This window comes from Gorilla gorilla, chromosome 18 (assembly GCF_029281585.2).
Source record: "Gorilla gorilla gorilla isolate KB3781 chromosome 18, NHGRI_mGorGor1-v2.1_pri, whole genome shotgun sequence".
Classification (NCBI taxonomy): Eukaryota; Metazoa; Chordata; class Mammalia; order Primates; family Hominidae; genus Gorilla; species Gorilla gorilla.
The window spans coordinates 4,181,150-4,195,761 of NC_073242.2; the positions used below are offsets into that span (position 1 = coordinate 4,181,150).

General features: G+C 67.2%; 2 protein-coding genes across 6 annotated transcripts; both read left to right on the forward strand.

Moving 5' to 3' along the window:
* Positions 1-3,616: 3,616 nt before the first annotated feature.
* Positions 3,617-10,687, forward strand: PRR35 (proline rich 35). Of its 4 annotated transcripts, none has more exons than XM_031006509.3 (3): positions 3,617-5,106; positions 8,414-9,534; positions 9,832-10,687. In XM_031006509.3, the coding sequence occupies exons 2-3, from the start codon at positions 8,453-8,455 to the stop codon at positions 10,463-10,465; spliced, it is 1,716 nt and encodes a 571-aa protein (XP_030862369.2). In that variant the 5' UTR covers positions 3,617-5,106; positions 8,414-8,452; the 3' UTR covers positions 10,466-10,687. The 4 variants fall into 4 exon arrangements, with proteins under 4 accessions (XP_030862369.2, XP_030862368.2, XP_030862371.2 ...); XM_031006508.2 differs by lacking the exon at positions 3,617-5,106 and adding an exon at positions 5,153-5,532; XM_031006511.3 differs by lacking the exon at positions 3,617-5,106 and adding an exon at positions 5,556-5,931.
* A 1,373-nt stretch (positions 10,688-12,060) lies between these two features.
* On the forward strand, positions 12,061-14,601 carry NHLRC4 (NHL repeat containing 4). Of its 2 annotated transcripts, none has more exons than XM_063699852.1 (2): positions 12,061-12,183; positions 12,574-14,601. In XM_063699852.1, exon 2 carries the CDS (start codon positions 13,151-13,153, stop codon positions 13,520-13,522), a length of 372 nt encoding a protein of 123 aa, XP_063555922.1. In that variant the 5' UTR covers positions 12,061-12,183; positions 12,574-13,150; the 3' UTR covers positions 13,523-14,601. The 2 variants fall into 2 exon arrangements, with proteins under 2 accessions (XP_063555922.1, XP_018868287.1); XM_019012742.3 differs by having other exon boundaries at positions 12,599-14,601.
* The last annotated feature ends 11 nt before the right edge of the window (positions 14,602-14,612 follow it).

Below are 14,612 nucleotides of genomic sequence, written 5' to 3' on the forward strand. Positions count from 1 at the left end.
AGTTGGGGGCTGGGGTGCGGCCGGCGCGGGGTAAGAGGCTGTCACGGGCAGCGTATCGAATGTGAAAGCAATTAAAGCCACCAGCAGTGTTCGCTCCGGGCGGGCCTCGGGCGGCGGGGAGCTGCCAGAACACATCTCACCTCGGTGCCCGCGGACGCCGGCCCTGCTGCTCCGCGACTGCGCAGCCACGTCACACTCCTCCTGTGGGTGGGGGCCGGGCTCACACCCGCTCCTGTCTGGCACAGAGCTGGCTCTGTCTAGTCCTGGGGTATCTGGGACCCCCGCTCCTCCCGAGACCCTGCTCCTCTGTCCCTGGCCCCACCCCCACCCCCACCCACCTCTCTGGCTTCTGCCGCCCCAGCCCTGGGGTCGCCCAGGACAGAGGCCCACAAGAAGGACCCTCATGGGCAGGAGTCCCCCACAGCAGGCAAGGGGTCCGTGCCCACCCCCTCAGCTGCCCAGAGTCCCCACTGGCCCAGCCAGCAGCCTCCTCTCCACTTGGAAGCCCCCGGGAGCAGCTCCAACAGGAAGGTGATGAGGGAAAGGGGGGGCGTCTGCAGAGGACTCAGGGTCCCACAGCACAGACCCTGCCAGGTGTTGGGCCGGGGCCATGTGAGGGGCTGCTGCGGGGGCCTGGAGGAGGCGGCTGGCAGCAGGTAAGGGGAAAAGATGCGAGCGTCCTGCAGGCAGCAGGGAGGATTGGCTGGGCAGGACACACAGCCCTGGCGCGGGGCAGACCCTGGTGGCAGCTGTCGGGGCTGACTCCTTCCCACTGTCACTGCTCAGCCCCCGCCCAGCCCTCCCCTCCCTTCTCTGTGCAGGCCTCTCCCCTCCCCCGCATCTCCTCCTGGGTCTCACCCCTACCAACAGCACCATCTCTCTGGTTTATCTGGTCTGTGCCAGCCCTGTGCCCCCACAGTGCCCTCTCCTGGCCCCTCTTGGCGCTGCTGGCCACGGCCTTCCCGGGGTGGGCAGTGGTGAGTTCTCACTTATGAGGCATCCCTGTCAGAAGCACTTAGTGTACAAATTAGCCGTGGCCTCCTCGCCTCGTTCCACAGCTCTGGGCTCCAGGCTGACTGGACCACGGCTCCAGGCCCTCTCCCGCCTGCCCGGGGCGCACGGCTGCCCAGTGTGGACCCCTGGCTGCCTGCCCATGTCCTGGCAGGAGTGCCCGCTCCCCACTGGCCGGCCAGGGCTCCTCCAGGACCCCGACCTAGACCTGGGCAGGGGTGGCCATGGCAGGCCGGGGGTGCTCAGTGAGGTTTTGGGGGGTGGGAGGCCGAGGCCAAGGCCCAGGACCTGGATCTCTACCCCAACAGTGGCCAGCCCTGGTGCTGAGGGCTACGGGGGGGCTGGACATGGGGCCCTGCCACCCCGCCCGCCAGCCTGCCTGCCACTCAGGCGGGGAAAATCATCTGTGACAGGCCCAGGAAGGCCAGCCCCGGGGGCCGCAGAGAGACACACACAGCTCCTCTTCCCAACATATGGCTGCTGTCGGCCCCGGGCGCTGCTGGCCAGTGCCAGGCTCGTGAGCCGGTGGGGGCTCGAGCAGCCTCAGCCTCCCGTCCCACCCGCCTGGCCGGCTGCCCGCTCTGTCAGTCTACATCCCAGCCTCCTGGGACGGGGCTCACTCCCACCGCAGCAGCTCGGCCCTCCAAGGAGCATCCTGTACCCTCATCCGTCCCAGAGGCTCAGGACACACAGAGGGTCAGCCCCGCACCTGGCCCAGGGTGGCCAGTGACCCGGCACGTCCGTGAGAGAGTGCAGTGCTGGGGAAGGGCCCAGCTGGGGTCTTCCAGAGCCGGGAGGCGGGTGGGGAGGGGACTCTCTGGTGTGGACTCTGGGATGGTCAGGGCTGCTGGGGAGGACTCTCCCTGGTAGAGCTACGTGAAGAGCGTTCGAGCCAGAAGACTCCTGGAGCCCCCATTCAGGCGCCTCCTAACAGGGCCCCCTTTCCCTCAGGTGGACAGACCCAGGGACCCCAGAGCTCCGCAGGCTCTTCGTGTGCCCCCCACACCCTTGGGCCGTTGTCCTGGGCGCTCTGGCCCACTCGGTTGCCCAGCCCCCTCCGTTCTCCCCTGGCACCCCCACTGTGTACCCGCCGGTCAAGGCCAGCAGCCTCAGGCTGGTGCCGAGGGCCCTCACGTGTATCCATGGCCCCTTCCGCCAAGGCTGGGCTGCCCCTCTCAACCAGGGGTCCTCAAGTGGGCAGCAAGGAGGAAGCCCCCAGGAGGCCTGTGCTCTGTAGACCTGGGGTTCTTGCAGTGCTCAGGGTGGCCACAGGCCCTGGGGTCCGTTATTGAAAGGACAGACATCAGCTGTGGCCGGACACGTTGCAAGGTACTGACCCCACGTGGGAGCTCCAACCTGCTGCCGCTGGATAGATTGCCCCGGTCTCAGGACCTGCATGGGGCCTCCAGCCTGCCTCCAGCCCTGCCAGTGCCCTCACTGCGTGGGTGCAGGCACCCCGGCCCCTGCACCTGTCCCAATACTGGCTGTGTGTCGACGCTGAGGGGATGAGACAGGCCTGCCCCCGGGCACTGGCCATGCCGAGTGCTGCCTCCGCTGCCTTCTCTGAGCCCAGCTCTCCGTCCTGCCCATGAGCCCCCGGCACACAGTCCCAGTGTTAATGGAGGTGACAGGCGGGCAGCCGTGGGCAGACCGGGCAGAAGAGGTTAATGGCCAAAAATGAGCTTCTGGCTGGAGGCAGAAGGAGGGGCCATGGGGTCCCCATCCCACCCTGCACTGGGACTGGCTAAGGAGACATCAGGGCACCCACTAGGACCAGAGCAGAAGTGCCCGGACACTGAGCACCCCACTGCCCATTCTGCGGATGGGGGCCATGGGCCAGAAAGTTGGGGGGGTGGGGGCACAGGTGCCAAAACAGAGTCCCAGTCACTGCCTCAGGAAGTAGAGGCCACCTCTCCAAACCCAAAGTCAGCCCAGTGTGCAAGAGCTGGGCCCCAGCAGGTGGGTCATGGCCACAGTGAGGAAGCTGACGTGCCCAGGGGGCCCTGTGGTTGGGGGGTGCTGGCACTGATGTCCTGGCCTCGCCTGGCTGTTTGTGATGGGAACAGTCATCTGGGCACCCAGTGTACTGGCCTCACATGCTCCTCACCCCCCACCTCGTGCATGGCTGAATCTCAGGACCCCCACCAGCAAGTGCAGGGCCCCCTCATCCTCCCTGCCAGAGTCCTTCCGGGAGGCCAGAAACACGTCCAAGTTGTGCCCCTGGGCCCCTCTTGGGGCTGCCCCTCTTCTCTTCTCATGCAAACTTCTGCAAAGGCCCATCGGTGGTGAGGGGTGGAGGTGCTCCTTCAGCCTGCTCAGCGCTAGACACGGCCTTGTTCCCCCTCTGGGGCTCCTTGGTCCCCTGAGCTTCACTGGGCTTTATTTCCTGTATGCTGACATCTAGGTGCTCCAAGACCAGGCCTCCCTGCTCCCTACTTCCCTCCCCTGGACAATGGCCAGAGCCTCCAGCCAGTTGGTCTCCTGTGCTGTCAGCTGTGGCCTCTTCCAGACCTTCAAAGGGGTCAGTCTCGGGCTGGCCAGTGAGGGACTACTGGTGTCAGGGTGACCTTGGACCCTAGGCTCCCGGGGCAGTGCTCAGCTGAACACGTCCAGAGTAGAGTCTATGTACAGAAGCAGCCGGCCTCCTGGCCCCCGCTCTCCACGGGGCTGCTGGCGTGACGGCAGCCCAAGCTGTCTCCCGGCCCGGAGCTGCCTGCACGGTCAGCTGGTCAGCTGGGCCAGGCCAGGTGGGCAGAGAGAAGGCTGGCATGCTCTGCCATCCACAGCACCCCTCCCAGTCCCCTGCCCCACCCCAGGGACTTCCCTCAGACGGGCGTGTGCGGCTGTGTCAGGGAAGGTGGCATGGAGGCAGGAGGGAGACAGAGCCCCACGCCCACCCCAGAACCAGGGGCTGATCCTCATGGACCCTGGGTGTGCTCTACCAGGGGGCTCTGCCAGCAGCCGGGCCGGGGCCACGGAGATGCTGCTGGGCTGTCTTCTCTGCCCCATTCGAGGGGTGACACCCAGAAGCCCCGTGGGGTCCTCCCTTCTTCCCCAAGGCACCCCTGACCCCAACCTGAGCTGGGGACAGCCCTGGAGCCTGCGGCTGAGCCTGCAGAGAGCCCCAGGTCCTGGGGAGCTATGTGGGCCGGGCTCCCTGTGCTGTCTCAGAGTCAGCAGGGAGTAGCACACTCCCCTCTGGCTGGAGACCCCCCCGAGACGCCCGCCTACCGCAAGTGTCAGGTTTAGGACGTCTCCCCTGAGCGAAGTCAGGGGCTCTGCCCCAGCCATGCCTGTGTCCAGGAGGGAGCAGGCCGGTCAGGCGAACCTCCCCTAGGACCCAGCTGAGCAGTGGGGCTCCAGGCCTTTACGTTCTGGCAGCTCAGGGAGCTGCTTGGAACTTGGTGCAGCCCGGGAGGTGGGGCTGGGAGCAGCCCTGGCCCTGCTTCTCTCCTCCACCGCCCCGGGTCCTTTCAGGAGTGGACTCCCGTGGGGAGGGGGTCTTTCAAACAGCAGGGAAGTGCGTGGCCTCGTGGGGCAGCGCTGAGGCACCTCCCACAGGAGCCGGGAGTGAGGGCTGGAGGGGTCCGCATCCAGGAAGGGGGAGGGTGCCTGGAGACCAGCCCCAGGTGGAGGCCGTCAGCCGGCAGGGCGGGGTGCGAGGGGCCGGTGCGGGCAGCCTCCTGTTTAGAGGAAAAGAGAACGGAGGGCAGGGCTCAGGGAGGGCAAGGAAGGGAGCCCGGCTCCGCTGGCTCAGTCCGCGGCACCCCCGTCCTGGGGCTCAGCCCCCAGGGGCCCTGGCTTGGGTGGGCCGGCGGCTGTCAGGGGCCAGAGCCCTGATGGATAAGCGCTGACGGCCCCTCTCCCGCGCCCCGCGCCGCTGACACCCATCACGCCGCGGCGGGGACCCGGGAGACCTGGCGGCCTCTGTGCACACCAGCGGCAGCCTGCGGGCAACGGGGGCGGGAGGCGCCGGGCGCCCCTGACTCGGCCGCACACCTGCGCCGCTGTCCGCTCTCCGGGCGCTGCCTCCCGGGTTCCCGGCCGCTCCACCGCGCGCCCCAAGAGCTGAGCCGGTCCCGGCGCACGAGGCCGGTGAGTGCGCGCCAGGGGGTGGCGGGGGGCGCGCGGGAGGCGGGGGCGCGGGGTTCGGGCCGGGGGCTGCTCCTTCCCTCCCGCCGCGAGCGCGGTCGGAGGTCGCAGCGCCCCCCGGAGCCCGGAGCCCAGGCGCACGCGCGCCCGCCTCTGCCGCCAACTTCGGGAGGTGCGAGCGGCGTCGGGGGGACGCGGGCGGCGGCGGAGGCTGCGGGAGTCGCTGCCGCTCGAGGGACCGCGGACCCGGGAGGTCCGGCTCCCGGCGCCGGGCCTCAGTTTCCCCCACGGGAGCCGCATCCCACCCCCAGAGCCCCAGCGCGTCCGCGGGGTCCGAGTCGCGGCCGGCGCGGGGCGGGGAGGGGCGGGAAGTTTGCGCCCCACACGCGGCCTCGCAGACTTGGCGGCTCCGCTCCCGGCCGGGCGCAGGTAGGAGCGGCGGGAGCCGCGGGGGCGACAAGTTGGGCGTCGCGGGGCCGGCTGGACGCGGGGCGCGGGGGCAGCGGGTGGCCAGGCGTGTGGGGGGCGCGAGGGGCGGCCGGGTCCCCCCCACCCTCTTCTCGGCGTCCAGGAGCAGCGCGGGGGGAGGGAGGGCCGCCCTCAGGGGCCAGGCGGGGAGGGCAGGGGCCAGGTCTGGGGTCTGGGGCAGAAGCCTGACCTCGCGCTCGCCGCACCCGCCTGTGTGGGGCGCCCTGCGTTCCCGGGCGGGGGCAGCAGGATCTGCGGGTGGCCGATCAGGGTCCCCGGCTGCTGGGTGCCCCCTCCTGCCCTGTGTGTGTGGGGGGGCTGTGCCCCCCGTGCCACCGGTTCTCCCCCAAACAGGGACAGGTGAGTGGGGCCGGGTGTCCGGGCCTGGCACAGGGCTGCTGGCTGCCCGGGGAGCGATTGCCGGGTCCGGCTGGGACGCGCGTGTGAGTGCGTATGCGTTTGTGTGTGCGTGTGGCTGCTGTCCAGGGGTGTCTTTTGCTCTGTGTACACACACCAGGTGGGTGCCAGGTATCCTCCGGGTCCCCAAGGGGTCAGCAGCTGCTGAGACAGCCCCTTGGACAAGCCCCTGACCCGGGAGCCCCCGGTCCCTGCTGGGAGGCGGGATGGGTTGTGGCATCGGCTGGCACAGCTGTGTGGCTCCCAGGGCTGGGTGATCGATGGCCCGGCACAGCCGCCTCTGTCGCCGGAGCGCCCACACCCATTTGTCATCCACATGGGTGTGGGGGGGCGGCGGGCAGGGAGAAGGGGCCGCCTCTGCACCCACCACCCAGTCCAGGCTGGGTCTGCAGCCCCTCGGGGAGCCCCAGGCCCTCTCCTGGCCCAGCCCCTGCCTCCCGACCGCCACCCTGTCTCAGCCACAGACCAGCCGGTCAGCCTCTGCCTGCCCCTGCAGCCCGTGACCGCCCTGCAGGGCCCCAAGCCTTTGGACGAGTGGACTTCTCCAGCCCTGTTGGTTGTCCCCCCAACGGTACCAACACAGTGTTTTGGGGGCAGCAGACAGCAGTGCCCCAGCCCTACCCTGCTCAACCCACTGGCCATGCATGACCACGGGTGCGAACCCCAGCCAGGTCTGCGTGTGTCCTGGGGAGTCGGTGTGTAGGGCCTGTGTGAGCATGTGAGTGCCGTGTTGGAGTGGTTTGGAAAGCCCCCCGACACCTGGATGGGTGGTGAGTGTGTCATCACGGACAAGCAGCCGTGTTCACCGTGATGGAGTGTGAGGTGTGTGCAGCCAGGGCCCCGCACTTGGTGGCAGACTCCGTTCTGAGCTTAGGTGGCACAGAGGTGGCTTCTCCGGGCGCTGGGTGAAGGCTCTGTGTGAGCCTGTGGGCTGTGTACACACACCCAAAGCCCGTGTGCGCAGGCGTGCTGTGCACCCCACACAGGCGCGTGCTGGGGCGGTGGACAGCCCAGGTGGCGGCCCAGATGGAGTGTGGCGCGCATACCAGCGCCGTGTGGGGCGTGGGGAGGAGCGGGTCTTGGCTGAGTGTGGCCGCTGCAGGCTCGGCCGCTGACCTGCCCGAAGCCACCCAGATGGAGCTGGGCTGAGCAGGTGGCTGAGCCGTGGGGCCATGCTGGGACGTCCACTCCCCACAGCCTGGCCTGGCCCCACATGAGACTGACCCCCTAAGAGACCCCCAGTGCCCACCTGACGCCCTGCTAGAGCAGGCTCTGTGCCGCCTTTAGACACACAGGCGCACACACGCACTCACACATGCACGCATGCACACATGCACACATGCACACATGCACACACATGCGCACACAATGCACACACGTGCACATGAACACAAGCATGCACAGAGGCACACACATATGCACACACAGGCGCACACACGTGTGCACACACGCACACATGCACACGTGCATGCACACGCACTCACACATGCACGCATGCACACACACACCCACAATGCACACACGTGCACATGAACACAAGCATGCACAGAGGCACAACATATGCACACACAGGCACACACGTGTGCACACACGTGCACATGCACACACACATGCACACGCACTCACACATGCACACATGCACACACGCACACACATGCACCCACAATGCACACACGTGCACATGAACACAAGCATGCACAGAGGCACACACACATGCACACACAGGCGTGCACACGTGTGCACACACGCGCATGCACACATGCACACACACAGGCACACACAGGCACACACACACACGCAGCATCATCCCACACAGACCCTTCTGTTGGTGTCTCATCTCAGTGCCTTTTCCTAGACTTTGAACAGGCAGATCGGCAGGGGCCAGGGTTGCTGGAGGGAATGAGACCAGGAGGCTGACGTCCACCCGAAGTGAGCTCTGGTCACGCTGATTCTTTTAGCCACTCACATGCTGTGGGGAGATGGGTGTGGGCTGAATTATCCTAGAAATTGGCCAGCAAGCCGGCCTGGCCTCAGGGGTGGGGATTTGTGAGGGTCAACCGATAAAATAAAGGACGCCTAGTTAAAATCGAATTTCCGATAAACAATGAACACCTTTCTAGTGTGCCTTTCCAATATTGCCTAGGCTACACTTAACACTCAGAAATGACGTGCTGCTGATCGGCGTCAGATGCAGCTCACTGTCCTGGACTTTTTTTTTTTGGTGCCCTGGACTTTGCTGCCACCCTGGAAGTGCGCGTGGAGAGGAGCTGAAGGATGGGGCTGGGGGGGGCACGTTGCAGGGCAGAGGCGGCGGGGCGGGGGTAGCACCCAGGCTCCTGTCCCTGGAGCTTGGGGAGCCATGGATGGAGAGGAGTGGGGAGTTAGTCAGAGGCAGGCTTGGCACTGACTGTGGCCCCATCTACAGGTGGCCATGGTGCCCGGCCCTGCCTCATAGCAGGCTGCCATGTCACGGGAGGCGGGCTCATGCCGCGTGGGCACAGGGGCGAGGGCACGGTCTCGGAAGCCCAAGAAGCCACACTACATCCCGCGGCCCTGGGGCAAACCCTACAACTACAAATGCTTCCAGTGCCCCTTCACCTGCCTGGAGAAGTCGCACCTCTACAACCACATGAAGTACAGCCTCTGCAAGGACTCCCTGTCCCTGCTGCTAGACTCCCCAGACTGGGCGTGCCGCCGCGGCTCCACCACGCCTAGGCCCCGCGCACCCACCCCAGACCGCCCCGGGGAGTCCGACCCCGGCAGGCAACCCCAGGGAGCACGGCCCACAGGTGCTGCCCCGGCACCTGACCTCATGGTCGCCGACGTCCACTCCCTGCACTGTGGCGGAGGCCCCAAGTCCAGGGCCAAGGGGTCCCCAGGGCCACCACCCCCTGTGGCTAGGGCCACCCAGAAGGGTGCCGGCCCCAGTGGGCTCCTGCCTGAGTCGTGGAAGCCAGGGATTGGAGGGGACCCAAGGGGCGTGGGTGCGGGGGACATGGCCTCAGCAGGCCCTGAGGGCAGCGTCCCCTGCTATCCCCCGCCTGCCCCAGGGGAGTTCCCTGAGGCCCACAGCCTCCACCTGTCTCTGCTGGGCGTCAACTACCCACTCAGCCCAGGCCTCTTCTCCTACTTGGGGCCCTCACTGGCCGCTGCAGCCCATGTGCCCTTCCTGGCCTCGGCCAGCCCCCTGCTGCCCCCGGCCTCGGCCTTCCCAGCCGTGCAGCCCCCTCAGCGCCCCACCCCGGCCCCACGCCTGTACTACCCGCTGCTTCTGGAGCACACTCTGGGGCTGCCAGCAGGCAAAGCTGCCCTTGCCAAGGCCCCTGTCTCCCCCAGGAGCCCCTCTGGGACTCCGGCTCCTGGCCTGCTGAAGGTGCCAGTTCCAGGGCTGGGGCCCTGGCCCCGAGTCACCCCCAGGGACCCAGGGCAGGAGGGGGAGCTGGAGCGGGCAGCCCAGAGTGACCCCAGGAGGAGGCTGTCCCTGGGAAGCAGGCTGGAGCTTCCGAAGGCATCCCCCAGCCTGACAAGGTTCTGTTCCCGGAGCAGGTGGGCGTCTTGGGCTCCCGGTTCCTGGGGTGGACGGAGGGGCTGGGCGGCTGGGCATGGCGGTTGGGTGGCTGGGCATGGCGGCTGGGGTCCGTCCTGAGCTCAGTCGCTGGGAAAGTGGGCTCCAGGCCACAGAGGGGAACTGAGACCCGAGAGCCAGCGTGGGGGTCCTCGGGGTCTCCAGGAGAGCCTAGGCTCTAGGCTGGGGCCACAGGGCAGAGGCCGTGAGGGGAGAGGGGCAGGCGCCGGGGGCGCTATGGGGGCAGTGCGGCCTCCTGACCAGCTTCCACCCCACAGCCTGCCCACCGGCTCCTCTGTGATGCTGTGGCCTGAGGACAGGGAGCCAGGCGGCCCCGAGACCCCCGGCCCTGAGGGCCCCCTCCTCCCGCAGCCACGGGGCCCAGTGCCAGGAAGCCCGGAGCATGTGGGCGAGGACCTGACCCGGGCCCTCGGTGACTACGCCAGGGTGGAGCAGCGCCTGGGACAGTTGGGGCCCGCGGGGGGCCTGGCCCCGAGACCCCTGCGGGAGCAGCTGGGCAAGATCCGCCTGGAGCTGCTCACCATTCACCAGGCACTGGAGCGGGCCGTGAGGCCGCCAGATGCACCCCTCGACCTCTCAGTGAAACGTGCACCCGCCAAGGGGCCCCAGGCTCTTGGAGAGGCGTGGGGGCGGCCCGAGCTGGGTCCCGTGTTGACCGGGGGCACCCCCGAGCCACCCAGCATGCTGGGCCCTGCAGCGCCCCAACCCTTCTCCGGCCACACCACCAAGTGTGAGGCCGACTCCAGCGTCCCACCCCCAGGGCTCCCCCTCCCAGCCCCAGATGACCCTGTCATTCCTGGCAGTGGCTGGGGCACCTGTGTTTCGACGGGGAGTTCCCAGACCCCTGAGGCTGTCTGTGGCCTGCAGAGCCCCCAGGACGCCGAGGTCTGACCTGCAGCGCCTGAGGTCCGACTGTCTCTGCCTGCAGCATGCCGGCCCCTCTCCTGCAGCCCCTGCCCCTCACCTGCCTGGGACCTGCCCCGCCTCCACATGCATGTGGATAGACCCCCACGGGCCGTGGCCAACGCTTGTCCCTGGGGCCACACAGGGACACTGGAGGTCACAGTTATTTATTGATCACAATCGTGGACATTAAAACAGAAACTGTTCACACACACCGTCTGTGCCTCCTTCCTTTGGGGCCCTAGTGTAGCCACCTGGACACCCCCCTAAGGAAGTGTCCTGGCCTGGGAGGCCTGGGTGGGCAGCAGTCCTGCTGGGCCTCTGTCTTCACACTCGGCCCTCTCCTGTGGGCTGGGCCCTCCCTGCGGGGCTGGGGTCTGGGGGTGGGGCGGGACATCGGAGACGGGAGCTGAGTGAGGAGAGCCGTGTGGTCTGGGCTGCTCGGCCTGCGTCTTGGTGTGTCGGGGGTGGGCACGGACCCCTGAACATCCTCTAGCCTCTGAATCCAGCAAGGCAGCGCTCGTATCAGCTCTCCTGCGGTTAAACGGTGGCCCCGAGGCTCTGTGACTGGAGGCTGCTCACCCAGCATGGGCTCTGCTGGCCCCTGCCAGCCCCTGCAGCCGTGATAGGTATCAGCCTTCACAGCTCACTGCCTCCCTCCCAGCAGGGCCTGGCTTGGCCCTCCCACGGGCAGGGGATGGGCAGACAGGGAGGGGCACCCGGGACCCCCACAGCAAATCACTTCTCTCCTGGGAGAGCTGGCCACACCCTCCACGCCCACCCTGGAATGGGCTCTGGAGCCCACATCGCCCCCCCCCAGGAGGAGAAGCAGTTCCTGCCTGCGTCCAGCCGGGCTGGGGCCAGTCCAAGCAGGCTGGCAGCGGCCCCATTAACTACCAGGGAGATAGCATCAGCCCCGACCCTGCCTCGGGGCAGCTAGAGCTGGGGTGCTGCCTGGCCAGGCGCGGAGTGCTGTGGGGACAGGTCCCAGCTGGGCCCCTCTACCCAGAGGCTTCCTGGAGGGGCTGCAGGGGGCTCTGGGCAGCCAGGAACTGTTCCCAAGTCCCGAGTCTGAGAGAGACTCCCTGTCCTCAGCCCCCGCCCCCCATATGTCCACTGCACCCCATATGTCCACTGCACCTCAGTTTCTCACCCCCACTGGGCAGACAGGTGAGCATGGCCTTGCTGGGGACAACAGCACCCGTCTCCCAGGTGTGGAGACACGACCTCCTTCGCTGTCACCCGTGGGGAGCAGGACAGGCCTCATGGAGGGTGCCTCAGCCAGCAGGTCACCCACCTGTGGTCCAGACCCAAGGACCCTGCTTGGGGGTGGCGGCCTGGGGCTGCCTTGCCACTTGGAGTAATGAACTTGCTGGTTGTGGGGGGACCGTGGGGGACCCCTGAAGGGGGGTGGGCTGCATGGCATCTGGCCGTGTAGGGGACATGCGAATAGTGTCCGGGCAGAGTGCGCAGCCTGCAACGAGGCGCGGAGGCCGGAACACTGCAGCATGGGGAGTCCTCAGGGGACCTGGTTTTTCTTTCATAGAAGCTTCAGGGGCCAAGGCCGGAGACTGCACTCTCCCTCCTCCACCCGGCCCAGCTGCGTCCCTGCCAGTGGCTCCTCCCACTTCCTCCGGTTCTAGTTTCCAACAACAGAGGCTGCAGCCACCCAGCCCCGAAGCAGGGCCCAGCGAGACAGGGCCCAGGTAAGAGACCCCTCCCCCCCGGCCTCTCTCGGTGGGGCAGGTGGAGGCCCTCGGAATAGGCTGCCTCGCCCCTAAGGGGTCAGAAGTCTCCCCTAGGGGCTCGGGTAGAAGGGCTGTGTGTGGGTGACCGCCCCCACCGTAGAAAGGGGTTCCACAGGCAGATGGATTTGAGAAACGTTGCTTATCTGTCTGAGGCCCGTGAGCTCATCTGGGGCTCAGGGGAAAACCCACAGCGAGCTCCACGGGTCATGTGTCTCCCAGACTCAAGTCCCAGGCACCTAGACGCTAGGGTGGCCGCTGGGCTTGGTGGCCAGGTAGACCCTCAGGACCTGGAGGACCCGGCCTTATAGGAGGGCACTGGAGGAGTGACTTTGCCATTCCCACACGCAGTGGGGCCTTATTCTCTCTCTTGCAGCCCCAAGCGTGACCCAGCTGCAGAGAAGCTGAGACGGTGATTCGGACTGACTGGACTCCGGCCTCCAGGTGTCTGCACCTCACACTGGACCCACCTGGAGACTCCACGGGCTCCCGGCAGCTCCGGCTGCTTGGGTGGATCCGGGTGCCCGCAGGGGCTGCGGGAGGGCCCCGGGGCCTGCACTGCTCCCCCGACGGCCTACTCTTCCTCACGGCCGGGGCTGCGCCCTGTGTCCACGTGCTAGATCTGGAGGGACGCCCCATCTGCCTCCTGCCCTGCCGCGCTCCGGGGAGCGGGGCCTTCGTTCCAGAGGATGTGGCTGTGACAGCGTCAGGGCTCGTGGTGGTCAGCGATCCCATCCATGGGGCTGTCCATGCACTCCAGCACACAGCCCGGGACCCCGGGGGCCACTGGGTGACAGTGGGCACCTTCCTGTCTCCCCGAGGGCTGGCTGTGGATGCCCTCAACCGCCTCCTGGTGACGGACTACTTGCCTGGGGCTGTGCACAGCTTCTCGTTGGGTCCTGCTTGGGAGCCCCTGGCCCCAGCCTCCATGCTGGGTCTGGAGGGCCCCTGCTGGGTGGGCCCAGGGCCTGATGGGGGCCTTGCTGTGAGCGAGGAGTTTGGGGATGTGAGGCTGTTTGGCAGTGCCCGCCAACCCCTGGGCTCCCTGGCGGGCTGGACGGGGCACACTTTCGGCTGCCCAGCGGGCATCTGCTCCAACTCAGAGGGCAACATTATTGTGGCAGACGAGCAGAGGCGCCAGGTGACCCTGTTTCCCCGGGCTGGGCCACCCATCTGCCTGGTGTCAGAGGGGCTTGGGCAGCCCTTGGGAGTGGCCTGTGCACCCCAGGGCCAGCTCCTGGTGGCTGATGCCAAGGACAACTCCATCAAGGTGTACCAGGGCCTCAAGGAGCTGGCCTGACCTGAGGCTGGGTTGGAGCAGCCCTCCTGTGCCTGAGGCCAGCTCCCAGGCCCTTGGATCACTGTGGGAGGAACCCTCAGGATGGGTGGAGCCTCCAGGCTATGGGCATCGCCTGCCTGTGCCAGCACCGCCTGGGCTGGGCCCTGGGCTTGGCTCGAGTTCTCCTGCTGGTGAGGCTCTGGATCTCAGGAGCAGCCCTGAGTCTGCTTCCCAGGCTGCCCCTGCCAGGCCTGCAGCCTCCCCAGCCGGGGCCGCTCTCTGCTGTCCCCATTCAGTGCCCTGGCCCCTGCATTCATGCCCCCCACATCCCCTCAGCCCCTGTGCCTGGACTTTGGGGCTGGCAGCTGAAGCCTTGAGATCCCGGACCAGCTGCCGGCACACAGCTAGGCAGGCTCTCCCACCGGTTGCCCCCGCCCAGGCCTCCTAATCAGGGGCAGACAGGCAGGGAGGGTGTGGCTGGGCTGGGCTGGGCGGGGCGGCCTGGGGCAGGGGTGTGGCCCCTAAATGTCCCCAACCTCAGAGGGACCTGGAGTCCTGAGCCTCCCGCAGCTTCTCTGGGCCTGGCAGAGGTAAGGGGGAGGCAACCCTGGAGTGTCTGGAGGCCCATGGCTGGCTGAACCCTGGATGCCTTTTCTTCCGCGTCCCCATGAATGAAAGCTGTCTGGGCTTTCATTCTGCAAACAGGGACAAACAGCTCCATGCTGTTTGTCCTCCCAGTGCAGCCGTGCTGGGAGGGCCTGGGGGAGCTTCCTACAAGGAGAGACTCCTGCTGCTTTGGAAAACTGAGAAAAACCAGGGGTCTAACCCTGTCCTCCCATTTTACGAGTGGGGAAACGAGGCGTGAAAGGAGAGGCGTCTGGGTTACTCCGTGGGTCTGGGGTCCAGGGAAGGGCCTGTATGGGGGAGGGAGCTGGGAGGGGACGGTGTCTGGCTCTACCCCTGTGGGGTGGGGAGGTGGGGCTCCCCTGTATCACAGGACATCACCCCTGAGAGGCCCCTCATATGTCTGAGTCCTGTGGGTTGGGGATCGACTACGCAATGAAGTTAGGTGCTCAATAAATAAACGGAGTTGCTGCTGAGGTCTGGGCTG

What these genes read in the sequence shown, in the direction of transcription:
- PRR35 (XM_031006509.3), top strand. Translation starts at nt 8,453, where the DNA reads ATGTCACGGGAGGCGGGCTCATGCCGCGTGGGCACAGGGGCGAGGGCA. An exon ending in AGGTTCTGTTCCCGGAGCAG is followed by an intron (nt 9,535 to 9,831) that starts GTGGGCGTCTTG and finishes TCCACCCCACAG; the next exon opens with CCTGCCCACCGGCTCCTCTG.
- NHLRC4 (XM_063699852.1), top strand. Translation starts at nt 13,151, where the DNA reads ATGCTGGGTCTGGAGGGCCCCTGCTGGGTGGGCCCAGGGCCTGATGGG.